At 40.7% G+C, this 27,803-nt stretch overlaps 1 protein-coding gene across 1 annotated transcript in view; it reads right to left on the bottom strand.

The window, feature by feature from the left end:
- The window catches only part of RAB31 (RAB31, member RAS oncogene family), a 63,807-nt gene that overhangs the window by 6,099 nt on the left and 29,905 nt on the right, over positions 1–27,803 (bottom strand). The window contains exons 4-6 of the mRNA XM_035317993.1: positions 16,388–16,459; positions 14,362–14,468; positions 9,197–9,306 (exon numbers count right to left, since the gene is read on the bottom strand). Coding sequence (XP_035173884.1) covers positions 9,197–9,306; positions 14,362–14,468; positions 16,388–16,459 — 289 coding nt within the window. The remainder of the gene's footprint in view (positions 1–9,196; positions 9,307–14,361; positions 14,469–16,387; positions 16,460–27,803) is intronic.

The raw sequence follows: 27,803 nt of genomic DNA, 5'->3' as shown, positions 1-27,803 counted from the left end.
AAAATAAAAACCTGCCCATTTATCTCAGAGTACAACGTTGCCAAAAACAGTTGGAATCTATGGACAAGGTTTCCATAAGATACCATTAAGCAAATAATCCCTAAACATTTGCTTCTTCTAACAGTAAGTTGGGAAGAGGAGAGCTCTTACAGGCAAACTAGCTTCACTTTTATTTCAGAAGTCCACATTAAACACTTATTACCTCTATCTGTTTCTCAATCAGTATTTCATAGTTCTTGTAAGTGTAAAATCTTTTTTATAGCACTTTGATGGTATGCAAACAAGCAGGCAAGCTTATCTTTGGAGCAAAAACATTGTAAGCTTCAAGGTCGGCAAACACTTTGGCCGGTTCAGGGCAGGACACCATACACATAGTTAAGAATCACCTTGGAGTGTTTCATTTCTCAAAATGATTTTTTTAAAAAAGTAGATAGATACAAAGAATAAAGAGAAAAATCTCTAGGCATAATATTTGCTGATTAATTATTCTGGGATTTGATCTTTAGTACTGTTTGTCATTAACTACTCATGTTTTGTGTTGTTTGGATATCCCCTCTTGAATTCAACGCAAGGAAATAAAGTTTTAAACAGCTTAAAAGTTTACAGGTGTGAGGGTTTTGTTTTGTTTTACTAGGTGAGCTTGCTCTCACTCATTATTTCTCTTATTACAAGATTTTTTAAGCCAACCAGTTAAATCATTTTAATTTTAGTAATGAAATTTATCCCTGTTCAAGGAACTTTTACCATCCGATGAGGAGCTGACAGGAGTAACTCTGCTGGAGCATGAAACTCAGTCTAATAACTAACTGGGAACCGGCTCCACAGCAAACGATAGGGTGATTCTTCACTGAGGGTCATGGGAAATGGTATTAATTTTAGAAAGCGTGTTTTCATTACAGAGCAATGGGTCTAGGTAATGGGAAAATAACCAGCCAGAAATCTGTGTGGCTGATGGTCTCCCCCCGGGCCTCCTTAACAGCCAGTCTCACAACTACACTGTAGCAGGGAAAGGTGTAAGTTGCAAAAAGAACAGGAAGGATTAGCAGAGAAACACTGAGCCTTCATCTGCATTTGGTGCTTCTGATACAGCTCAACTGCTATTGCTACCTAAAAGGATTGTCATCACCCCATGTTGCAATTGAGCTACTGATAAACATAGCGTTAATACTGCTGACACCAACGCAGTCCAGCTGGCACTGAGTCAGGATCAATAGAGGTTATAAACTGAATTCATTTTAAAAAGTATATACTCATTTTAAAGTATTTTTCACTGGCGTACATAACTTCTGTTCCATAGGGAAAAAAGAAAAAGAAAAAAAAAGAAAAAAAAAGAAAAAAAAAAAGATGCTCATCTACCTTTTATAACCTATAGCACTGCTAATTTATGCTATCTTCTTCATGCAGTTGACATCAGATAGGGGCAGTAGTGCCCCGACATTTGGCCCAACAATTCTCTGCTCAGTAAACAGATTAAGACAGTTCCTCCTCAGACTGAATATTGCTCTATTAAGATTGAGTTAGCTCAGAAGTTCTGTGGGATATGGAACATTTCTTTTGCTTAACAAACCAGACCATAAGGAGAATACCTTTTCCACATTTTACAGAGCAGGATACAGCCAGCCAGCTTACCATTTGACAAAAGAATACCAAGCACATGCTTTAGGATTCTAGATGAAATAGCTGACCAGAGAAAAATAGATGTGCACACATTTATCTAAGAACCGGTAAAAGGGGGAACTTAGAGATTTATTATTAAATCATTCTGCTAGAGGCAATATAAAGCTCCATATGGTTCCCATCACTGACACTTACATGGAGTCAGGTCTGTTGACTGTGATTTAAAATTAGATTTTGCACCTGCATTAATTATGTAATTACATATTTTGATTTAATTTTGCTAATGTTTAGAGCATGTTTCATAGATTATTTTATGTAATGAAATTGTTTGTAAACATTCACCTCTATGCAGAGGCATTGGGGTCCTCCATGATCTCATTCCAATAAGCACATAATCATGTATAAAATAATAAGCATCACGACAGACTGCTCAAGGTAGGATTACAGAAATATCAAGGTTCTGAAGTGAACTTTCCAGGTTAACAGGTGGGAAGCACTAAATCAGCCCTTTCTGGCAAGTCTGAGTTGGGCTGAGGCAGTCAGGAATGAAGGCCAGGGTCTTCTGCGATGCCTGGCTGAGCTCCAACTCCTGCTTTTCAATCTGAGATTTGTAATGCAAAGAGATTAATTGGCACTCTGGGAACTGTGGTTCTGAGAGTGCCAGAGGCAAAGAGATTGAGAAAGGGAGGGAGGGACAAGAGGTAAACAGAATAAGAAGGGAGAAAGAAGAAAACTGGAGCAGGAAGCAAGAGAGGCCATAGGGACCAGGTGACAGCTCTACAAGAAGATCTTGAAGAAAGGCAGACAGGGATTGCTCTGCTGCAGCTGGAAGCATGACACATCATCACAGTAATAAAATCTGCTCTCTTTGTTCCTTTTTGAATGTGATGCTACAGTTGTAAGTGCTGAACAGATAGTCAATTAGCATGTGTAGGAGAAAGGAAAATGGATGTGATCTGATCAACCTTAGCTGGCACATCCAAGTGATGAAATTCAAGCCCAAAAGAAGCAGTCCTATTATCTAACAAAACTACAGTTCTGCTAACGGTAAGAGGCAGTGCATCGTGGTGCTGCACTGTGGCTTTGTGCATTTCTCCTACCTGTTTGCATTCTGAAAATGGTGTACAACGTTTTGGGGGGCTGGAGGAAGGGGAGGGGACGTGAAATCCATCTTGCTTGGCTCCAGAGCAGCAGCCAAGTAGCTGCCACAGCTTTCTGGCAATGTGCTTGCTGTAGCTCACCTGAGAAAAGCTGGGCTGCCCCAAGTACGATGGTTAGACAGTGGCCAGAATCTCCTCCTAAAATTGCTAGCTGTATAACAGCAATGTGAACCCCTGCAAAGTACTGCTTCCTATAAACCACATTAGCAAAGCCAGCCACCCGTGAATGCACGGCAGAATGCAGCAGGCATATCTTACCCAACAGTTTTGGCATTTGCATACATGACCCTTTGTGCACTTGTGGGACTTCTGGCAGTCACACTTCTCATCTCCCCAAATCCTTTCGTCCTTTGAAACCAGTTTCACTGGTATGTTAGAATTTCCCCATGTCTCTTATGTTGGTTATAAAGTTTGGCCCAGTAGTCAGCCTCTATTTTCCTTTCTCCCCCATACTTGCAGTGAAGCAGAATTTTCCCAATTTATGGAGCTGATAGCTGTTTACTTCACGCAGTAAGTTTTCATGCAAGGCAGCACACATTTACAATAAAGGACATTGCATAATTAAACATAGTTAGGTTGCAATCTTTTTAATACTTCTAATAGCATATCTAATAGCATCTCCAACCAAGATCATGTGTTTTTTTTTTTGTTAAAGCAAAAAGATGGAGTTGTGACATTCAAGTTCTTGCTAGGGCAAGCAGCAATACTGTTCATGTAATAAAAATCACCAGAAAAAAAAAAAAAAAAAAAAAAGACTTAAGTCTTAAAGGCATCAAAGTAAATAACAGAATGCCTAATGCCTTTAATTAATAAGAGCTCCAATCTTGAGTTGAGGTCCTGCTGTAATTAATTTGGGTCTGTTTTGGTTTACTGACTTGGTTTTGTTGAAAAGCTCAGCTTTGTGTTTGGAGAGAATTCCAGCACCTTACAAATTTAACTCTAAGAGTAGTCCAAAGGCCAGTAAATTTTGCCTCACTAATCAAAATTTTGAAAGCAAGAGGAGAAATAATCCTATAAGACAGGGACCATAAACTGTAAAGAATATAATCTCAACCATGTATAAGTTAGAGTAATTTTTCTTCCATCTTTTACAGTATTGTGAATGCCCCCCACAAAAACTCAGTTATAAACTTGGGCTATAGCAAATCACATGCCAAAAGGGGCACGTGAATTGCACTATAGCATAAAAATACTTGATTTGCTTAAAATATCTTTCATAGACCTCTCCACAGTGGTTCACAGGTCTCTGCATATCAGCAGATTACAGGATGAAAACCACACAAAGCCCACCTACAACTCCATTCCTCTAAGTAAGGCCATTTTATACATTCCCCTGCAATTTGTCGAGTATACAAGTGGTTAAACTGTAAAGTCTAGAGGGTCTTTTTTATTGTTCTTTTTTAATCTCCCAGTATTTCTAGGAAACAAGTATTTGGGTTACATTAAATATTCAATATACGAGCTGCTGGCAAGGCATCAGAAAATCAATAGCTTCATGTGTGTATAACTGAGCGTTTACCACATGAAAGGTCGTATCCAGAGACAGAAACTCTGCTCTAATTAGCAAGCCTGCTCTAGGAAGAACTTTCTTCTATGGATTGTAAAACATAAACCCGTCTCATGCTCTTAGTACTTGCATCAGTAAGACCAAGTGTGATAACAGTTCTTTACAAGCCTTCTGCGGAGAAACCCCGATAATCCTATTCCTCATTTCACAGAAGATGCTGAAATGCTCTATCCTTGGTAACTCTGGTAGCACACTGGCCCCTCTGTTTGCCAGAGCTGAAGAAATAATGTACATCCAGAGTTTATTTGTCGCTTAAGCACATGGTTATTTCCTATTTCATTTGGCTAGGTATTCTTCAGCAGCTTACTTGTCCCACTGCCTGTTTACCTTTGGACCTGCGGAGGCAGAGGGCTGTTAACCTGGGAGGTACACCTCAGCTGTCACTCGCAGAGGTGGCTTTTATGTAATCTCCTCGTTCGTATCTGGGGCACCCCCATGCTCAGATAACAGGCAGTAAACACACACTGAAGACAAACAGCTGGGTGTGTACTAGATTTGAATAATGTAACTAAGGCTTGTTTTACTTGTTAAATGAGCGGGTGTTTGAAAATTACAAGGGTGTGATTGCTTGGGGAAGCAGTACACTTGAGGAAGCTCGTTTAGTCATTTAAAACCTGATGGGTAAGCTGCCTTCAGAGGCACAATCAGTGGTCAGTGTACCGCAATGTACCCATAAACAAGAAGGAACATACAGACATGGTGTGACCCAACACACATCCACAACTTTTACCACTATTTTTAAATACATTCCTGGCATTTTTGCCGTTGCTAAAGTCTATGCAAGTGGCGAGTTCCCAGCATCTCCTAGGGCTGTGATCCTTCTAAGGCTGGGAATCAAAACTTAATTAACATTCACTTCCATAGAGGCTTATCTTTTAAACAAAAACAAAAAACCCTAACCAACATAAAAAACATAACCACTAGAACACTTGGAATGTATATATTATATATAATCTTTATATATAATCTTTAATATATATATATAAATCTTAAACCCTTTTGATGCCAAAAACCTTTCAAGAAAGTCATCTGGAAAAATTTAATCCAAGCAGGGAATATGTGACTGTACTAATGACATTCTTTTCTTGTTTACAGAGAAATAAGCAGCCACGTGATGTTTCACAATCACAGCAAGCCTTCGGTCAGGCGCTGCTAAATGTAATCAGGCTAAGTTGACTGGCTTGCCATCTGAAATCACAGAGGGACAACAGGCAGCCAGGAGCTGTGTTTGATTATGCAGCTCGGTGAAAACTCTCCAGCACAGAGGACACCAGCTTTGCTGACTCTTTTGCTCAGTCTGCATCCCCAACTTTATTGGCCTAAGTATACTGCCTGCAGAGTCCTTGTCCCACCAGATTTGCCCCATTGTCAAAAATCAAAAGTTTTCACAGATTCTAGTCTTTCACATCTTGTATTTTCTTGGGAAGAATTAAGGATAACATATTTGCTTTGAGGCTCTGCAACTAAGACATACCTCAAAGCAGTCAAATCCTCAATTCCTGAGACTTACCAGAAAAAATATATATATATATTTTAAAAACAATGCAATATAATAACTTTATGGAGGTTATAGACAGATCACTTCATTTATAATTTTGTCAGGATTTATCTGGTTGTTAGCAAAACAACCCAGTTTCCCTTTTATTTTCCACCTTCTCTATCTCATTACGTGGAGTAATTTTTTCCCATTATACTATTTCACTCCACTCACAATATTTTCCCTGAAAAAGAGACAGCTGTTATCCACTTTAGAAAGCTGAAATGGTTATGTTGGAAATATGAAGTGTAAGCAAGCAGAAAATAACTTTTTAGATAAATTAAAGTGTAGTCTACCCTGTTTGCTGCATCTATTTTGGGAAGGTTTTTAATGGAGAAATTCTCCACACATGTTGGAATCCAGACTGCAAAACAGACAATACATTACGAAAGTATACCTACGAGAGCCACTGTACACAATAGCTGCTGCCTCTGCTATAAGGCTGGGGAGCTGCACCATGCCCTTCTACAGGGCACAATCTCTCGGGCAGCATGAAAGCAAACCCAAAGCAGCAGCAAGACTTACAGGACACCGCATGAATAAAACTGTCAACAGGGTTGGAGCCCCCCAGAGGGGCTTCACGCACGGAAAAGACAGAAATGCTGCCATGCAACCTGGTCCAAAGACAGGCTTTTTTTTGGAAGTTGCAGCCTGCTCACTAGAGCCTAAATACAAAGACTGAAGCAGTGTAAGACATCAAAATGTTATCCCCTTTGCTCAGTCATAATCATACTAATTCATTCTCCTGCTAGCTAAGCATTTTTCACTTGGTTTTCACGGTATTTCTGTGCACACATACTACCAAATCTCTCCTTTCTCTCCTCTGAGTACTTGATAAAGTCACGAGTACATCCACTGAGACCTAATATTTCTATATATAGAAATAATTGCCTGTGGTATTAAGTGCACTTGCCTGCTTATCTAGTTCATACTAAATTCAATTTAGCTGATTTTCCTCATCTAATATACCCATTATTAGGGGCAGTTCGTGCTGCCAGCTGCAGCGCTGCCTATCAAAAATGGAAACTAATTATCTAATTACGTGGCAAGGATGAGTTCCTCCGCTAGAACATTCACAACCATCAGAGACAGGCAAGGAAGTAAACTATCACAAGGAAGAACTGGTTCCTCCAGCCAGCCATGTTACACGTTTGCCCTTTTTTAAAGGACGTAACAGAAAGGTAGATGTATTCTAGGAAAAACAGTTCTCATTGACAATTTCAAATACAACCCATGCAAGCCAAGCAATACTTGAACAGGCCTATCTCAGGCAAAACCTAATAGATAATACAAGCTGATTATCAATACATGAAGGGAAATAAAATAAAGACCTTAGAGAAACAAAGGTGAGGTTGAGCTGGACATGCTGTCTCCTAGGCCTCTGCACCCCAAAAAACAGGGGTCAGGGAGAGAAGGAACGACCAGTGATGGAAGAGGGTCAAGTCATGGAGCTTTTAAGAAATCTCAACCGCTATAGGCCTCAGGGTGCGGAGAGAAAGAGAGCCAACGTCACTGCAAAGCTGATATTTATGATCTCTATCATATCTGAAAGGTTTGGGACATTGCAGGAGGTCCCCTCTGACTGAAGAAACATGAATGTTACATCTGTCTTCCAAAAGGGCAGGAATAATAAGCCCAGGAACTACTGGCTGGTCGGCCTCACTCCGCTTCCTGGAAAAAACATGGAACAAATCCTCTCAGAAGCTGCTTCCGAGCACATGTAGGTAAAGAAGGTGAACTGGACCAGTCAGAACGGGCTTAACAAGGGTAAACCATACCTGACCAGCCTTACTGCCCTAAATGATAATATTGCTGGATCTGTGATGAGGGGAGAGAACTGGGTGTCATCTTACTTTGACTTCAGCAACGTTTTCAACATTTTCTCCTACAGCATCCTGATATACATGTCAGGCTTTTATAGTCTAGATAGGTAGGCTATTAGCTGCATGAAAATTTGGCTGGATCATCAGTCTTAAAGGCCACTGGTTAATGGTATGTATCTACCTGTAAGCCAGCTACAAGTCAAGAACTTCAGGTATCTCGCTTAACATCTTTTAGTGGTGACCTGAAGGAGAAAATATTCACCTACTCCAAGCCTGCAGACGATGTCAAATTCAAAGGTGCAGTCAATATACTTGAGGGCAGGGCTGCTGTTCAGAGGGCATTAGGCTATGAGGAGGAGTGAGACAACAGGAGCATTATGTGGTTCAGAAAGGACAAATGTCAAGTCCTTCACAGGGAAAGGAAGAGCCCCTGGCCACAAGACAGGCTGGGGACTGGCAGCCTAGGGAGAAGCTCTACCCTAAAGGACCTGTGGGCAGCAAGCTGAGCACAAACCAGCAGTGCTCCCTAGCAGCAATGGTGGCCAACAGCATCCTGAGTCCTACCAACAACACCTAAGCCAGTAGATCAAGTGAAGTGTTTAGCTCCATCTAGATAGTGTTAACACCTGCTGAGTAATGCAGCCAGTTTGGGGCACCACAACATAAGAAAAATGTTGGCAAACTGGTGTGGCAGCAGCTAAGAATTGAACCAGGGAAGGTTCTGTCTTGATATGGGGTGTGGTAGAGAGAGAGGGGGCCATGCCACTGTGAGGACTATTTAAGTACTGGATTTGGCTGCCTAGAGAGGTTGTGGGACATCCACCCTTGGGCCCAGTTGGAAAAGGCCTGAGCAACCTGCTCTGAATTCACTAGCAAGTCTGCTTTGAGGAAGAAGTTGGAGTGAAGGTCTCCGAGGTCCCTTTCAGCCCACAAGGTCCTGCAATTCCCCCCACTCTCAGCCAGAGACCCAAACTGGAATTCGTAGGACACAAACTGAACCAGACATTTTTTCTGATCCTTGTGAGGAATGTCAGCCTCATCTTGTTTAAAAGACTTGGAGATAACTTTTTTTTTTTTTAAAAAAAAAAAAATGATTCCACTGGAATGACTATTTTGTACTTGTTGTAGTTCTCCAGGCACATTTCTCAACATTTATGTTTTTATCAACATGATGATAAGATCAACATTATTTCCTCCACAGCAAACTTGTCTGAAACAGAAGATATGACCCAGTTTGGGATTTAGACACAGGTTTAGAAGGAAGAGGCCTACCCTGTATCTACTATGTATTGCTCTAGCACATTCAAAGTCACTCTTAGCTTTCATCTGCATAAAAAGCAGCCACACTACTGGCCTAATAAATTTCTTGATGTACTTGGGAAAGAAGTTTTTAGACCCAAAACACACAACCATTGCCAGAAGCCCTCTAAACAATCACAATTTAAAAATAAATAAATAAAATCTTGTTTTGTTTATAAAATATTTTACTTACTTATTCCTTGAAAGAGTTCTTCAATGTTAACAGCATTCTTTGCACTGGTTTCAACAACAATTGCACCTATAGATTCTGCATATTCTTTGGCATCCTTGATAGGAACCTCCCTATAAGAAAAATGACAAAAGAAAGCAGTTTTTCAAAAAAGAATTTAATTTCAAAAATAGATTCTTTGTTGTAGTTGCTCAAATCTTTATCTCAGAATGATTAATGTGTTGATAAACCATGTGATACTTGCTTCCAACCTGGCCCACGTGGATACAGCAAAATAACTCAAGACAGACAGATCCAAAATACAAAAGACCATTGTGGACTTGACAAAATAATTTGCATCAAAAGGCCCTGGATTTTGCTTATTTGCTTTTTGAATATGTGGTGTAGTAATATTTGGAAGGTAACCAGATCCAGAACATACATGTTTATTCAAATTAACCCTTTTGATCATGTACTCAATTTCCTTCAAGAAGAAGGAATTTCAGTGAGTTCTTATAAACAAGATTATCACAAGAGTAGTGTGGGTTAAAGTGCCCCACGTATCTCCAGGCACAGCTATTGCCCATCATCCTCCAAACTACCTTAATTTTCCTGTTCTTTTTTCTTCTTTCTCAAACACATAAAATGACATGATTGTGATACACATTTCAGGTGGGCATAAATGCCTGCCTGCCTGAACTTTTCCAGAGAGAAACACATTTAAAAACAACGTTGCAGCTGAATAATGTCAGTTCATTACCACCACATACATTAAATAAATCTGAAGCTTCCTGCAGTGCAACACTCAAACATTAAACACAGCCTAATCAGAAAAGCATTAGTATGCTCTTCGTCTCTGCAAAATAAGTCATCTTTTCCTTTCGTCATTTAGTCACACTCAAAATACCATATTTCACTGATGGCTGATTTACAGATTTCTTGACCTGCTGGTGAATCTATGCCTTGAAAGAAGGGAGATAATTTAAATGACATCCCAATTTTTTTGTCTTTTAAATGTGACCTTAATATGAAAAGCATTAAAACACTAGCAAAAGACCTACAGCTCTACTGATGCAGCCAGCAGCAGTACTGTCCTTACCAAGTATACAAACATCATAGGGTATGACTACTGGGGAAGAAAACAGTAAGAGCATCATATGTCTAAGTGTTTGCAGTGTGCAGGAAAGTAAGGCAGGCTCTGAAAAGAAATACGAAAGCCATTGACTCCAAGCTCATTGGCAAGAACAATCTGAGAGTACCAGATTCGCTGGGGGAATAAAACCAATCCATGGCATGTCACCAAAGTGACGCCTTCCTAAAATCACATGTCCTCATTTCGTAGCCAGGGCTTCATGTGTGAAAAGCTGGTAAATATAGTTCACAACATGCAAAATAACTGCTTCAGACACAAAGTAAGTCCCACACTGATGTTGTATCTGCCTGAGCCAGGTGGCTAAGCTGATCCTGGCTGTGCCTGCCATTATCTGTAACCACTCTTCTTCTTCCTGACTTTTGAGCAACATCTCAGAAACAGAAACTGAATGGTAACATGTGAACACATATTGAAATACCAGTCCACCAGTACTACTTCTATTTCCAGTTGTTCAGTATTTCAACCGCTGTATTTTGTGTGGCTTTACTGTTGCGTGTTGCACAGAGTTTGCTTCAACCCCTTCACCCCACAGCTGTGACGTACTAATCCAGAGATTCCTAGTACAATTTCTTCCTATTACCAGTGCCTTGGACTTTAACAGAAGTGGGAGCACAACAGTGTAATTTCCCAGTTAGTTTATGGAGGTATATTATTTTAAATAATTCAGGTCTGCTGCTCATGGGAAAGATCTAGAGAGGCAGAATAATTGCCTGATTTATTACAAATAGTTTCCAAAAAATTAGACCGCAATTACAGTATCTAGAGCTTGCTTCCACTACTTGCTTCTTTTTATTACAGGCCTTTTTCTATTGCAGAAGGCACAGTGAAAACAGCATTCCCCTTGCTAATTGTGAAATGGCACCTTGGCCTTTATCATAAAAGGTATTGCCATCTGTGGATGGCCACGGAGATACAAAAAAGGAAAGGAAGAAGAAAAAAAGGAACTTAACTACATAATGTAATATTCAAACCACAGTAAGGCAGACATTTCAGAGCATAGGGTTATGTAATGCAGACTTGCTGAAATTTAGATAAGAAAGCAAACTTCAGCATTCCAGGAAAAGATAAAGCAGCAGCAGCACATGACAATATTCCAAGGAAGCACCACAGAACTTCTGAGCCTTCTCTGATGATATTTCTAAAGGAAGCCTATAAACTTCCACAGCACATGGCAGTAAGTATCTCCGTCCAGTGCTGCTGGAACTGAAAACTCCACTTGATGTATGCATAGCCTGAATGTCAACATGGCTAAGGTTCTACTTTGTCCAAAAGAAAAAGCACAAATGATCAAACTCTAGGCCAATAAATGAATAAACATTAAGATGAGTGAAGAATGCAAGAGCCATCAACACAGTGTTGAGAAAGTTGAGAAAGTTCCAGGCCTACAGAAAAAGTTAGAAGAAGACCTGTTTTGAAAATCATCAATTATTTCATTTTATGCTTTCCAAAGTGTTCCGTTGATTCAATCCCCACTGAGATTTTCTGAATAGTTACTGAAATAAATAAATATTCCAGATGAATAGGGGAAAGATCTGAGCAGGAATTTCTGCCGAATTCTCTAACCAAGGATCTGTCACTTTCCAGTGAACATGATATGTTAAGGAGGTGCGTCATATTTTCAGAGAAGTAAGCTCTACTCAGATGCTGTTACAACTACTACTTCTTTATTGCTCATATTTGTATATAAATATACAATATTTACAACTTTTTCATGCTTATATCTCAGCTTCTGCCTTTGAAATTATTTTTAATGACCTGTCAGGACAGGACACATATCAGAAGGAAAAGGCTATTACTTAAAAATATGCCAAACATTCAGCAGTACTACAGTTAACAGTCTTATAACAAAGATGGGGATTTATACTAAAAAAAACTGCCTGTCTAGCAGTAGAAAATCCTTCAAAGTGAAGAAGAAATTTACTTCCACAAAGCACCAAGAACTGCTGATAGCCGATTAACAACACTGTGAAAAGCAGCATGACTACCATGTGTCCCAAATCCATCTGGCAGATCAAGCACAATTTTTAGATGCTAAATGAGGAGGGCAACATGGCCAATGATTATGAGAAACAGTGCCAGCTTTTTGTCAGAGAAAAAGAATCGGTTCCTACTGCTTCCATTCATACCTCCTTATATTGCCTCCTACTCTCATAGAGATGGCAGAATGAAATTGACTGGGAGCCGGTCAGCCAGTCCTCTTTTGCTTCCATTCATGTAAGTCTTTGAAGCAGCTGTCTCTCTAATTCCCAACAAAACATCTGCCAAAAGTTCTACAAAACCAAACAGAGATGCCAAAAAATACATACAAAACAGCAGCTGCTTTTGTGTGCTCACATCATCTTATTTTTAAATTCTCTGTGCCCAGACGCATATACATTTCTACTCATTGGAGACTGTGTGATAAACTGGTGACACATTTCACCTATAGTCATTTTTACTGAAGTCACTTTTAAGACATCAAGCAGACGGAGAATACATACAGATGCATGTATTGCAGAAACAATCAGATTTCTGGAAAAACTGTGAAAATAACGTGCAATTCTCAAAACTTTCATAATTATGGGGGGGTGTCAATAAAACAAGTAGGAGACATTAGTTCATTGAGGACAATGAGCACCATGCAGACGCTGGGAAATTTTGTGCGTGGAAGAGCTGCCCTGGCCACACAGGAGCAAGAAATGGATGATCAGCAATCAGTAGACAACAGGTAGAATCTGAGAAAAACATGGCAGGAAAAGCACAGTCATCAAGGAACCACGGTATTCTCACAACACTTCTATGGTGCAAGCTTTTCTTCATGTCCCCACATCAACGTGTCTCCAGTAGAACACATATGAAAGCTTGCAGCCACTGCAAATGCTACCAGAAGAGAGCAGGAGGAGAGGCTATAGATTCATTTGCAATTAGTGCCATTTTTGACAATCTCTAAATTTATTATCCTTGATTTAATCTGGCAAATATATTGCTCAGAACATTCAAGCAATAAATTTAAATTTACTCTTAGGGCAACTGAAAGCTCAGATCCCTGCCAGCTGATTTTTGCTTTTGCTTTTATTTTTTATGCACATCCTTCCCTCTTGTTTCTATTTCACATTTGGAAACCTTTAATTTCATAGTACAGGACTCAGCTTCACCATGCTGACAAACATATCACTCCATCATGTAGGAGATGCAAGTGTCCTCCATTCTTAGAAAAAAAAAAAAAAAAAGAGACTTCAGTGTCAGGGCTTGTTCATGTTTTGCAGAAAGCTGTGACTCAGTTTTGTGTTGGTTCAGGACTGACTGAGGAGCAAGAAAAAAAATTTACATAGACTCGACCCTTGTATATTCCTTGATTCAGTAAAGCACTGCATCACTTACTTCAAATGACACATGTGCTTCAGAGGTCTGGTGACCCTGGGCCAAAATAATGATTATGAAACAACAGGGGGATATATCTGAACAACCATGACAGTCTTTGAGGTCCTTAAATGAGAGCATCAAATATAGCCATGGAGTCTGTCCTCATAGCTGAAGCAAGAAATAACAGTCATGGACTAACACAAAGGTTTCACTGTTGTGCAACAGAATGTGCTTCCATTCCCAGAAAGGATAAATGCAAACCCAAAATACAGCTAGCAAGCAAAAGAGTGAATCTAGCTCCCCTCTTATCCCAACCAACAATCTTAGCAGATTCTACCTTCCCCTTGCTTTCCCAGGAGGTTTTTACTCCACATAGGCAACAAGTCTTACCTGATGTCATGCTCAAAGAAAAATACACACACACAAAACCCCACACACTTTCTACATCCCCTATGAGACAGTTTCAGTTGTTGCAAAGCATAAAGCACAAGTTCTCAAAGCTACTCTTTGAATAAAGTTACTCTACCTCAGGCCCATCCTTCTAGCTTTACATTGCTGGTTTTGCTCATACCATAATTTATTCTGCATTTTTAACATGAATGGAAGACAAAAGTAAAGCAAATTGGTTACTTGAAGGAAGAAACCGCAATCAAAGTCTCGGCAATCAAAGCAACAGGAAAAATGGATGCATTACCTGATATCAGAAAGATCACATTTGTTTCCAGCAATGGCCATTACAATGTTTTCAGGACCGTGTTCTTTTAGTTCTTTCACCCATTTCTTCAAAGTATGAAATGAATCCTAAATCAGAGAAATGATAAATAAGCTAAAAGCCTAGTTGCCACTGATGTGTGCATTTGCTTTTTTTTGTATTTTTCGAGTCAGAGGAACACAGCTTTGACAGTATTAATATAATAATTTCATAGACCTCAAGTCCAAAAGAAGCTTGATGGATCTATGCAATCTGCTTTCCAAACTACATCAAAAGACTGCCCCAAATTTTGAACTTGTTCACTATTTTTAAATTTCTTTATTTTCAAGCAGCACTGAATATTTCTCTTAAATATTCACTGGTGAAGAAACTGCCACAGCTCTTCTTTTAAGTTGATTTACCAGCTGATTTCCTTCATTTTTCATGTGAGCTTCATTTGTCTCATTTCAGCTTTTGCCTAGTGGATTATCTCAGCCACTCTCATATTCTCAACAATGTCCAGAGGAGTTTTCAGTGACCCCTTTCTCTTCTCACAGACACAGCTACAACCCTGCATTTCCAAATTTGTGATCTGGTAAACCTCAGTTTACTCATTAGTAAATGAAAGAGGTCAGTGACAATTCACCTGGCTTTTTCTCTCCAAGTACAAAATTCACATACTTTTTGATGCTACCTACCTTTTAATAGTAAGTTTTCTACTTCTGCACACTACTGAACTAATAGCATTAAAATCAATTTTATTTCTAGAAAAAATAATTTTAATACATTCATTTTAATATCTCTGAAGGGGGAGCACTGCCAGTCATTTGGGAAAAAAAAAAACATTCTACTCTTATGGTCAACTCTGTGAGTATTAGGCATCAAAAAGTGAAACACGTTCACCTTCCTCTCCTATTTTCCCCTCTATTTTGTGAGTTGTTCCACATAAGTTAGGAAAAAGGATGGCAAAACCAGGTTCTGTTCTTATAATGCATTGCAAGATCAACTATCAGACATTTAAATCACAAATAATCATCAGTCCAGTATAATTCACTCATTCCCATCTTTTCTTGGCAAAGTAGCGAAGGAGAGTAGTACCACTGTGCTATAGTGGCCACCATCCACTGCCACAGATCGTTACACTAATGCACTGGAGAACCAACTCTGTCAACCTAGCAATAAATAATTCAATTTGCAAAATAGGAATAAAATGCAAGTGAACTGTTATGTCCATCCATCCATTAACGTCTCCTCTAACTTGGCTTTATCAGTAGGGGGTTTCTTTCAAAAACAGGGGAAAGGAATTCAGCTGGAGCCTCCAAGCCTCCTCTGGCTGAGAAATGAGGAAGAGCAGTTTAGCATCTGAAAATACAATTGGCATTCCACATGAATAATGTTGAGCCAAAGGTCAGAGACTTATTTCATTACTGGTTTCAAAGTTAAGCAGCTATGAAAGACTTCAGTCCCTTAATGCGAACACGAGATTATATGCCTACTTTAAAATACTTGGTTTTAAATCAGCAACACGTAAATGACAGAATCTTTGTCCAGCTGACAAAGCAGCTAGCTGTTTTCGTTTGTTTGTTTGTTTGTTTTTAGTTTTTGTTGTTTGTTTCAGTAAAATTCAATTCCACCACCTTTGGATGGCCCTGCTGAGCAGGGGGGATTGGACCAGATGACCTTCAGAGGTCCTACAAACCCTCTGTGATTCCGTGACTACAGGTGGTAACGGAACGGGGAAGTGTTGCAGGATCTCATCCTGTCTACCCAGCCAAGGGAAATTCAAAGAAAATTCCCCAGAATGCAGCCTCCAACCTTTTGCCTGGACAAAGTTTGAACAGTATAGAAGAATTTTACATTCAGTGTTTTAAAACATTTGGACACCTCGAACCAAACCTACACAAACTACAGAAGCCTATAAGCCCCTCGGACATTAGCATATAACTACTTCTGAAGCTGCACGTTTCACATCAAACCTGGGCCCAAGAAGAATACTTACCATAGGCAAAAAGCATGCAGAAAACCTTACCTGCTTGGTGATATCGTAAACTATCACAGCTGCTGCTGAACCTCTGTAGTACATCGGAGCCAAGGAATGAAACTGTTAAAACACAATGCCACACCAATAAATAAATAAATCATGAATAAAACATCATTTATCCCCTAGAGACCAGGCCTCGGTGGTGGCTGTGGGTCTCCAAATTTCCTTAAGTCCCCATGAAACAACAAAAATGAGTCCTCCCCCTTTTCTCTTGCTGCTCTTCATCCTGCTGGACTTAGGTGATCAGCACTATGGGCTCTATGCACTTTGCATTACAGTGCAAGGACTCCGAGGAGTTTTGACATGAAATTCCCCAACATTTGGAAACCTCACCTGACAACACATATACCCCTTACACTGGCAAACACCAAGGTTTTGCTCTGTAGTTTTAACAGACTGAATTCAGCTTGGGGCTGAGGTTTGTAATAACACTGCAAATCACTCAAAATTAACTTGTCAGAGAACTATGAACACCTGCCATGTTTAGTTATCCTATACTGTAACAGTTTGAAAAACACAGGTTCTTGCCATTTAAGTTACTCTTCAGCTTGTTTCAAGTCAAACACCCTTTTAAGAAAAACAAAAATTACAAATATGTTCAATATAACAACAGCTTGCCAATGAACAGCACAGTTTTCACAATTTGCCATGACTAAGCACCTGATTTAGAATTGCATCTTCTAATTACACAGAGAGGAAGTCAAGAAGCCTTTTTGCTGATTCACCTAAAGCTATTCTTAAGCAAACCAAAAATAATCTGTCTTGGAAAATTCACTTAGCCTCACCGTACTCCTGGAGCCATTTTGCAGATTTTCATGCATAAAGAAAGGCACCTGTAAAAGCTTTGTACAAAACTGCAGCTAGTAAGTGAAGACGGGTACTGAACCAACTGTGTTATTAGGGCAGGGTATGAATTTCAGTGCCTGGTGAAACCTTTGCACAGACCCATGTGTCACACCGCAAGCCTCTGCAGACTCATAGGACACACCTTTGCCTGGAAACTGTAGGTCCAGGCAGAGCATTTACACCTAGGCAGCCCAGGAACATTTCATGCCATTTCCTATGCAACACAAAAAGCGAGTTATTCGTAAGAATACGAGGCTATTTGCCAGTGTGTAAGCTGTTCATCCAGTTCAAGGTCGGTGGTTTCCCGTACCAACGGGGAGGATGCGCAGGCAGTAAGCGTGACAGATGGCCAAGGGCTGAAGTGCGCTGGGGAGGGATGCAGGTGCAACAGCTCATTAATAGGAGAAAGCAGCAGGAAGGGGGATGAGGAAAGGAGAGAGGAATCAGTCGAGAAGCCAGGTCTGAAGAAAAGGGATCAGCCAAGATCCTGAGGGAGTCGGGTAGATGCATCTCTGCCAGGCTTTTAGACTGCGGCCTTACTGCATGTTTAATGCAGTAAATGCTTTCCAGCATTTTTAGCCCTCCAGATCACCACAGAAATCTCCAGTGTGTTGTGTTAAAGTACCCTGAAAATCAGGGAGCTTAAGTGAGGAGGGCAGTCTGACCTTTCGCTGTGTATATGCACCCCTCCCAGTCTGTAAACTTCTGGAAAAAAATTTGCATATCCCCTACACATACTGATTTGGTTTTAATCTAGATGACAAGGTATGCATGAGTTTACAAAAAGCGCTCAGATAACAGTAATCACACTTCACAGGAGCCATGCAGTTAAAGCTCACATGCTTTGGATTCCTCCAATACTGGCCCAGAAAGCACACTGGGAAGCTGTACCACTTCTTGGGAAGGGCAGCCCTTTTTTTTTTTTTTTGACCAGGTGATGAGAATGCTTTCTGTAATAACCCTTCCCTTGAACAACATTGCCAGTGGTATTGCCAGAAATTAAAAACTGTGCAGAAAAGCAGACATTTTCCACTGGATCCTGGACAAGTAGGTTTTAATGAAACCAGGATGCAACCTACCAATTTGTTTGGTAGGATTAATTTTCAGCTGGGTTCCCCAACCAGCTTGTTGTGCATCTGGTAAACCCTAGGCTCAGACAAAAAGGAAGGAGTGGAATAGCGTGGTGGAGAAAAATGAGGAAGGGTAGGACCACTAGATGACAGACTGATAGTGGTTCAGACCACACTCAGGTAAGTGTATGCTTCCAAAAATACTTTGTGCACATCTCTCTGCAGGTACAGTCTAGTTCTGCAATCAGTTTTATATTTTCCTTTTATTTTTTTTTCCCCTCTGTAATGAAAGCCATTGCCATTGTAAATCAGTGAAGGTAAAATACAAAAACAAAGAAAACCTCTTTCAAAACATTTTGGAGATTCATTAATCGCTTCAACAGCGTGTCGCATTCCATTAACAGCAACACCAGAGTAAGCCAGCTGACCCTTTCCGTGTGTCAGGAAACACAAAGTGGCACACAGAGGCGCAGCATGCTGGAGGAATGCGGTTCCTCTGCTGTTTATGACAAAGTAGTCTTTTCAAATATTCCAGTTCCTTGCAAGCTTGCGAAGAGGGAGGGCAAGACCACAGCAAGGGAGATTCAGAAAGGCAACTGCCTTTGAAAGGTACCAAGGTTCAGTATAATGTTGTTAACACGTAGGTGTGACCTTCCTGCTCTGCAGGGCTGAAAATCTATTTACTTGCTCAGCTGGTGGGACAGTTATTTCCCCTTCCATTATTTTACTGTAATATCTTAGCTATAAGGCATTTTAAGAAAACATTTCATTCATATTTGAGCAAGAAGCTGCAACTTTTTCTTTTTTTTTTTAATATCATGATAGATTTCATCCAGCACGTACTTTTAATGACCAAAATGGGATTATAGTGCATCTTAATGCAATTTCCTAAGGTCTGTAAGGAAAAAATACAGTGAATTTTTTTAACAACAGAAAGTACACAAGTAATAGCTACCATCAATTATCACAGTACGGAATACTTATCAAATAACACCAAAATTAAACCCCCTTTGTCATTTCTTTCATATAGTCCAGTAACGAACATCATGATATACTAAGTCCCAGTCATAAGAAATCACTGTTGTCCATGAGAAAATGGAAAAATAATCTTTGTAACACCAAATAAATCAACGGGCATTGAAAAACTGTAACTCAAAATAACCTTGATCAACTAATAATAGACTCTCTTAATAAATGTGTTTTATCAGCGTGGATTTTCAAAGGTTACAAACAAACCAGTAAAAATATATACATAACTACATTTATTGAATGTCTTCCTCCCCCCAACCCCCTTTTCTTTCTCTCTTTTTTTTTTTTTTTTTTAATTCCACTGCCCAAAAGCAAAGCTGTCTTTAATATTTTTCTGGCCTAATTACCTGGAAAAAAGAGTCATGCAAAATTAAAGGGATATATAATGCTAACGTGCATATTTTTCACCTGCCAAGGACCAAATGTGGGACAGACGCCCGAAACAAGTGTCACACGGAAAAGCAGCTCACCGAATTAAATCTCACGGGATCACCTTCTGTATTAGAAAAGTACAGTGTCTATAACCTCGATTTTATAGCTCAGTATTTCTGTATCCAGAAATTCCCAAGAAGATTAGGAGAAACAGGAGCAGTTCAAGATTTGGCATGAGGACAGCTCTGCTTCTTAAAAAGGGCTACTTGAAGGCTGGGGTAGGCAGCCACAGCTCTGCCCCATGCATCTGCCCCGTGGACACCCTGATCCATTTTCGCTGCCACCCCAAACTTAATGAGGAGGCAGCCCCTCTGTAACCTACAAGCAAGAGCAGCCAAACAGTGATAGAATCACAGAATCATTAAGGTTGGATGAGACCTCCAAGATCATCTGGTCCAACAATCCCCCTACCACCAATGTCACCACTAAACCATGTCCCCAGGCACCATGTCCATCCTTTCCTTGAACACCTCCAGAGCGATCGCTCCACCACCTCCCTGGGCAACCTGTTCCAGTGCCTGACTGCTCTTTACTGAGAAGAAATGTCTCCTCATTTCCAACCTGAACCTCCCCTGGCACAACTTGAGGCCATTTCCTCTAGTCCTAGCACTAGTTACCTGCAAGAAGAGACTGACCCTCAGCTCCCCACACCTTCCTTTCAGGTAGCTGTAGAGAGCAGTAAGGCCTCCCCTGAGCCTCCTCTTCTCCAGACTAAACAACCCCAGTTCCCTCAGCCACAACTTGCCTTCCAGGCCCTTCATCAGCTTTGCAGCCCTTCTCCAGACATGTTCAAGGGCCTTGACGTCCTTCTTGTAGTGAGGGGCCCAAAGCTGAACACAGCACTCGAGGTGCAGCCTCACCAGAGCTGAGTACAGGGGGACCTTGTATTCACCTTCCTAGCCCTGCTGGCCACACTACTCCTGATTTAAGCCAGGGTCTACCAGCTCCCACTGTTGTAAATAACCACTTCGCTTAACCTCTTTCAAAAGCTGACCAAGGTCCAGCCTAAAGCCAATCACTTTTTTCCCACACTGCTCCTACGAGGATGATATTATTTTGGCAATTACTAAAATTCTGAAATCCTAGCTTGAATGACTAAAATTCAAGCATTACCGTTTGCCTTTAGCTGAAAGATCGACACAGAGCAGTCTTTTAACTTTTGCTTTGCCAGTCTGGCAAACCAGGCTCTTTTGGTTGGAAGATAAGGTAAGTGCAAGAAGGCAGGATCTAACAGCCTGCCACCTGGTGTCCCTTCTGGGCACTGAGAGTACCTCCTGTCTGTGTAATGAGTAAACCATTGTGAGCAGCTCACCCAATACAGAAATTCAGAAGTCCTGTACCTCTCATGCAGCAACCACAAAAACCATGTCGTTTTGTGCATGAGTGCCAAGGTGGCACCCAGGGAATACCAACCCATGTGCACCACTCATTAGCCTGTTCTGCTTTTGGAGGGTTCGATAGCAACTTATAAGGCTGGGGTCACCACCCCATCCAATGCAACAGTTAAGTTACAGGGGCATACCTTTCATTTCAACAGCTACTTCCAGGCTGAAAGGGCCATTGAAAATATAAACAAGGAACATATTTTGCCATACCAAAGAACAAAACTAATGACTCGTGTAGCTTCATGCAGTCTTGATGACTCTCTTACTTTAGAGTCACACAAATATTTGAAAACTGTCTTCAGAGCACACTCCTCTACCAATGTGTTCCCTTTGCACTTGTGGCTTACCATCGCTACCTCTAAGGAAGAAGTTGTGAGGCCACATGTGTCTTATGAAACTTCTTTCCCATTTTTCTCTCAGAATCTGACTAAAGACAGCACAACCCTCACAGCTGTACATCCCTGTGCCACTGAGGACAAATCCACTCTTAAGTGGTGCAAATGCAAGTTCAGTATAACCAGAGCTGCCCTAGTTGATTCCAGGGGCATTTGAGGATTTTGCAACCCCAGATCTGGCCATCTCACTGAAGTCAACGGAAGCTTCACCCTTGCAAAGGGCAGAAAAATGGAAGCAACCAGCTATTAAAGGAATTCACCGTTTATTTAGAAGCTCTGCAACTTTTTTTGTGAAAGTTCCTTTGCTTTCCATTTCCTGTGTATCCCATCATGGGAGGGTATCCTTGGTCTTAGGTAACACCTTTTACATGTCCTCTGTACTAACTGCACAGAATGGGGAAGAAGAAAATCCCCAAAAGTAGCCATATCAGAATAATTAGAAGAGAAAAACAAATCCAAAGGAGCACAACATAAATCATACCCAAGTTGTGGTAGTGAAAGTCTCTTAACCGCATCTTGTGCAATGTTAGTTTAGAAAGCAAATGAGAGGCTAAATTAATATAAAAATAAGAACTACCACTCCTGCCTATTTATAAAGAGGCTAACAAATCCTGCTGAAGACAGCTTGGGTTCATTCAGTCTGCCAGGCACACCAGGGAACACTAATTCATGTCTGCAGCTCTTTGCACCATCCTGCAGTGCTACACCCGAACACTGGCTCTCTGCCACAACAGGCTGAAAAAAAAAAAAAAAAAAAAAAAAAAAAAAAAACTCGATTGGATTGTTTTTACTATACTGGACTGTATCCCTTGTTCTTGCTGCTGAAGCATTACAATTTTACCTACGCGCATAGCCAGGAAGGGTAAGGATGTACAGCACAAGCAGAAGCAGACCAGTGCTCAGAGAGTATTGTACACCTCCTCACATCAAGCTCTGAATTCAGATAGTATTTTCCACACAGTGCCTTTTCAAGTACCTGCAGGTGCATATCAGCACAAGACTTGCTTCCTGACTGCTGCAGTCATTTAGCTAGATTTCATTCTCATTTCTGAGAAGCTGCTCTCTGACTACATACATAGCCTCTGAGCGGCCAAGACCTCAGCTACTCTCGAGGTGCATAGCACGAGCTCATTACAACAGTCCGTGTGCCATTAACAGCACATATACCACAGCCTGGGAGCCTCTACTTGACCAAGTCTGGGCATTTAATGCCTCTTTTTATCATCTTCAAGGCATGGCTGCCAAAAATATATATATATAGGGTGTGGAGAGAAGCAAAGGCAATAAACCAGAAGTGTCAAACAGATTATCCTGAAACATAAGCTTCTCACACAAGAAGCAGCAAAGGAAGGAATAAAAAATTCCTGTCATTCTCAGCTGGCAAAGAGTGAATGGAAAAATGTTATGCATGAATGCCACTATCAGATACGATTTAGCATTTTATAACCTTGAATAATTTTTGCTGCCATGATTCAAGACCGAGATTCTAGTTCTAAGGAAGCTTTAAAACGTATATGTTTTCTTACATCAGTGTTTATGAAGGTCAGGAGGAAAAAAAAAAAAAAAAGGAAAGAAAAAGAATAGATCAGTCAGATATCACTCCTGTAAGGATATATAGGAAATCTCAGGATTTGCAAGCTTAATAAGTCAGAAAATATCTATCTGTCTCTGACCTACATGTATTTTTGCTAGTTCAATTGATGAAGATTTACCTAAGAGAATGAGCATTTTTTCTCAAAGATGTAAGAATTCCTAAAGCCAGGAAGGGAAAATGCCAATATTTTAAGATAATCTATTTGAAATTATTTAAAATAAGTAGAAAACAAACCTTTGCAACATCACAAAAGTGACCTGTGCTGAGCCCTTCTGCAGCTGACAGTCACTAAACGCACACGTAAAAGACACCACGCCTAAACCATAGCTCAAACTACACATGCTGCAAGTTTGTTGAAGCTTAAGAAACATGTTAGCATACAATAACTTACCTTGCTTTATGCTCACCCTAAAAACAGTAAAACAAACATATTCACTCACTAGTTCCAATGCCACTTATGCTCTCGCGAACACACACTACCAAATCACCTGTTGACCTTCACAGCACACTGGCAGTAGCTCGCCATGGGGATGTCCTTACATCATGTGTAGGAAATGACCTCACAACGTAGCTGTAGGCTACCATCACAATCACCCAGGTACAACTGTAGAGCAAAATTCAGATGTCTTCACCGCAGAGGCAACTCAAGCCATTGATACATGCTGTTACCTCCTCTCAGGACAGTGTGATTTTAGTGGGAACTTATACAAGCTTGGTAATTGTGTTGGCAAGGCACGATGTGCTATTAACCACTGACCTGTTCTCGTTTGAGACTCAGTCCACACAGACTGGACAGCTCCAGCACTATGCTGAGTTATGTTTTGTTTCTGGAAAGAAATCATCTTAGGATGCAGCCAGATTTTACATTTGAACCAGTTTCTCATAGTTTTGTGGTACAAACAGCAAGGTACCCTGCCTCCTCTACCTGTTAAAGAGCAGAAATCCACTTTTGTTTAGATCCAATATCTAATTTCCAGCTTAGGAGAAATGAGGAAAAAAGCTATCCTACCAAGGAGCATTTACACCCCATACCTTCTGACACCACCTTCGAATCACCAGAATAACTACTGTCACTCAGAAAAGAGGGGACTATGAAATGCTACATATATCTTTGCCAATCTTTTCCTGAAAATCATAGAATCATTAAGGTTGGAAAAGACCTCCAAGGTCATCTGGTCAAACCATCCCCCAACCACAAACATTACCCACTAAACCATATCCCTAAGTACCACATCAATGAACAGTTAAAAAAAAAAAAAAAAAAAAAAAAAAAAAGAGTAAACTTAAAAAGGACAGAGATAAATTTTTCTGCCCTAGAAACATGGCCCTCAGGCTCCCTAAGTATTTGCTACAATATTCCTCAGCTGGCAAAATGGAAAGCTGGCAGCCACCCAAGGTATTCAGACAAAGCATTGTAATTAGAAGCTACTTAGGGCATCATGAACCAAAATATATGCTAATAAAAACATCATTAGCTAACTTGGGAAGAGATTGTTCTTAGGGAAGGGAGTCTTTGCTAACAATAACATAATTGCCATGAATTTAACTCCTGAAGTCCACAGCAACAATTTAAAGTTGATGGGGAAAAAATGTAAGATGGGAAGAAAGTGAGATCTGGAAAACAGGCTGGAGGGGAAGGTAACAGTCTGAAAAACAGAATAAAGTGAGCTCACCTGAAAACAAACCAACATCACACAACTGGGTCTGCAGAGACCAGTATTTAGACACAGAAAAGCAGAGGGATTTTTTTAAGCATGCTGCCAGTTTATTGCTTTGCCTACCCAAGAAAGGCAAAAGAAGAAACCAGATAAAAGGATTAACAAGCTTTCACCTTTTGTCATCAACTACAATGTATGTTCTCCACAGCAAACACTGCTGGAAGGCCACGTCCCTCTCTCCAGCTCTCCTCCAGGAAGCGTGCTGAGCATTCTCTGCCACCAACATTGCAATAGAAATGCTTTTCATCTCCATTTTCTGCTGCATTACTACCATTGTGCAGAAGTGACAGCTGCTTATTGTCTCCCATAAAATGGCAATTTTAGTTACTTCTTGGCTCTGCCTACAATTCCAAGTCTCCTGACACAAAAGAAATGAAAATATTGTATCTAATATCCACACCAATCAGAAGTTATCTGTTCTCCACAACCAGGCTCTGACTGGCCTGTCTGTATATTCAGTTTCTTCAGTAAACCCAGGTGTTACTACAAGCTTTCAAAACCAATAACGTTTCCAAAGGTTTGACAAGCTACAAATAGGTATCTGAAAGTTGATTTAATGCCTCAAGGGGGTGCTGAGTGCTTCCAGCTTGCTTTTCTCTTGCCTTTGCTTCCTCAGCACCCTGTGTGTGATTTTCAGAAAGAGTCCCATGAATTTCAAGGCTCTCTCAGCTTGTTGAGGGGGACCAGGAGGCACACAGCATGCAGCTGGCACAGCGGGGGAAGTACAAGGTCCCCCAGCTCCAGAATAAGCACATGCATGTCCTATGCATGGCCTGGCATTTAGAAGAACAAAGCCAAATTAACTCAATGTTGAAAGAGCAGGAAGTCCTAAACAGAGTTATCAGCAGTATTGACAACAGAAGCATTGACAAAACTCCCAGACTTTATCACTGGAACATAAAGACTCAACAACATGAAAGAGAACAAGGAAAGGACAACAACATTTTTTAGTCTGCTTACAAATGTATTCTAAATTGTATTTCTCAAAGCAGAAACACCATTTAGAATACATTTGTTAACACACTACGAAAACAGCAATAGGCCCAAAGTTTGGTGGTAGGTTGGAAATTTTAGGTCATCGCTGTTGTTCAGAGGATAACTAGGAAGAAATCAGGCTTTCCTGAATAGCAGATCAGAAGGAGCAACATGATGAAGACAAAGTAATGAGAGTCCCAAACAGAAATTAAAATCAATAAGCTACTGAGAAGCACTATGTATATACCTGTAAAATGGGTATGTTCCAGGACAGAGAACCACCTGGAACAACATAGACCTCATCTTGGGAAACTCAGCTGACTTGGTTCAATCATCATCAACGTAATTAATCACCCCATATTACAAGAGTCCAAAAGGCTAGGAATGCATTGTGGAAACACAGAAGAAAAAGATCCTCTTTAGGTCCGTGGCTTAAAGATGTTATAATTCATTACTACATGTGAAAACCATTAATATAACTTATCTGTAACAGATTCTGAGCAATTTAACTATATTTGTGGTTGCCACTGCTCATCACTGTTCGAAAAAGGAAAGGAAAGGAAAGCAGATGTTTGGAAAATGATGAGCTTAAAAAAAAGGGGGGGGGGGGGGAACGGAGACATAAGGGACTAGATGGGAAGGACGGATTTTGTATCCAAGAGTCAAAACTCAGTCACAGATTTCCTGCCTCAAATGAGGTATCATTCAGCTTCATTAATACAACATATTAATATTCACCTACTTCAAAAAGCTAATACTCCTAACATGCTTTGAGAGTCTTAAGATTATTTGGTAAAATATATTTATACTTACACCTACATCTCAAGAACAGAGTTCTATATAAATTATATAACATGATGGGTGAGCAATTAGCTGATGGGCTGGGCTCAAAGAGTTATAGTAAATGGGGTGACATCAGGCTGGCGGCCAGTCACTAATGGGGTTCCACAGGGCTCCATTTTAGGGCCAGTTCTCTTTGATGTTTTTATAAATGATCTGGATGTAGGACTCGAGTGCATTCTAAGTTTGCAAATGACACTAAATTAGGAGGAACTGTTGACTCCCTCGGGGCAGAGAGGTCTTGCAGAGAGACCTTGACAAAATAGAAGCTGGGCAATAACCAACAATATGAAGTTCAACAAGAACAAGTGCTGGATTCTGCTCCTGGGATAGGGCAGCCATGGCTGCATGTACAGACTGCAGAGCAGCCACAAAGAAAGGGATCTGGGGGTTTTGGTCGACACCACATTGAACGTGAGTCACCAGCATGCCCTGGCAGCCAGGAGGGCCAACCATGTCCTAGTGTGCATCAGGCATGGCATTGCTAGTTAGTCAAGGGAAGGGATTGTCCCACTCTGCTCTGTGCTGGTGTGGCCTCACCTTGAGTGCTGTGTGCAGTTTTGGGTGACACAGTATAAGAAGGACATAAAACTATTAAAGAGTGTCCAAAGGAGGGCTACAAAGGTGGTGAAAGGCCTGTAGGGGACGATGTATGAGGAGTGGCTGAGGCCCTTTGGTTTGTCCAGCCCCAAGCAGAGCAGGCTGAGCGGAGGCCTCATGGCGGCCTGCAGCTCCCTCACGAGGGGAGCGGAGGGGCAGGCGCTGAGCTCTGCTCTCTGGGGACAGCGACAGGACCCGAGGGAACGGCATGGAGCTGGGACAGGGGAGGGTCAGGCTGGGGGTTAGGGAAAGGTTCTGTACTGAGGGTGGTCAGGCACTGGGACAGGCTCCCCAGGGATGTGGTCACAACACCAAGCCTGTCAAGAGTTCAAGGAGCATTTGGACAACACTCTCAGACACATGCTTTAGTTTTTAGTTAGTCTTGTGTGTAGTCAGGAGTTGGATGATGATCCATGTGGGTCCCTTCCAACTTAGGATATTCTGTGATTCTATGATTGTGTGCCAAAGAGCTACAAAGGAGAAAAAAAAAAAAAAAAAAAAAAAAAAAAAAAAAAAAAGA

The sequence above is a fragment of the Oxyura jamaicensis genome, chromosome 2, assembly GCF_011077185.1.
Source record: "Oxyura jamaicensis isolate SHBP4307 breed ruddy duck chromosome 2, BPBGC_Ojam_1.0, whole genome shotgun sequence".
NCBI lineage: Eukaryota > Metazoa > Chordata > Aves > Anseriformes > Anatidae > Oxyura > Oxyura jamaicensis.
This window is presented reverse-complemented; position numbering and strand designations above follow the sequence as displayed.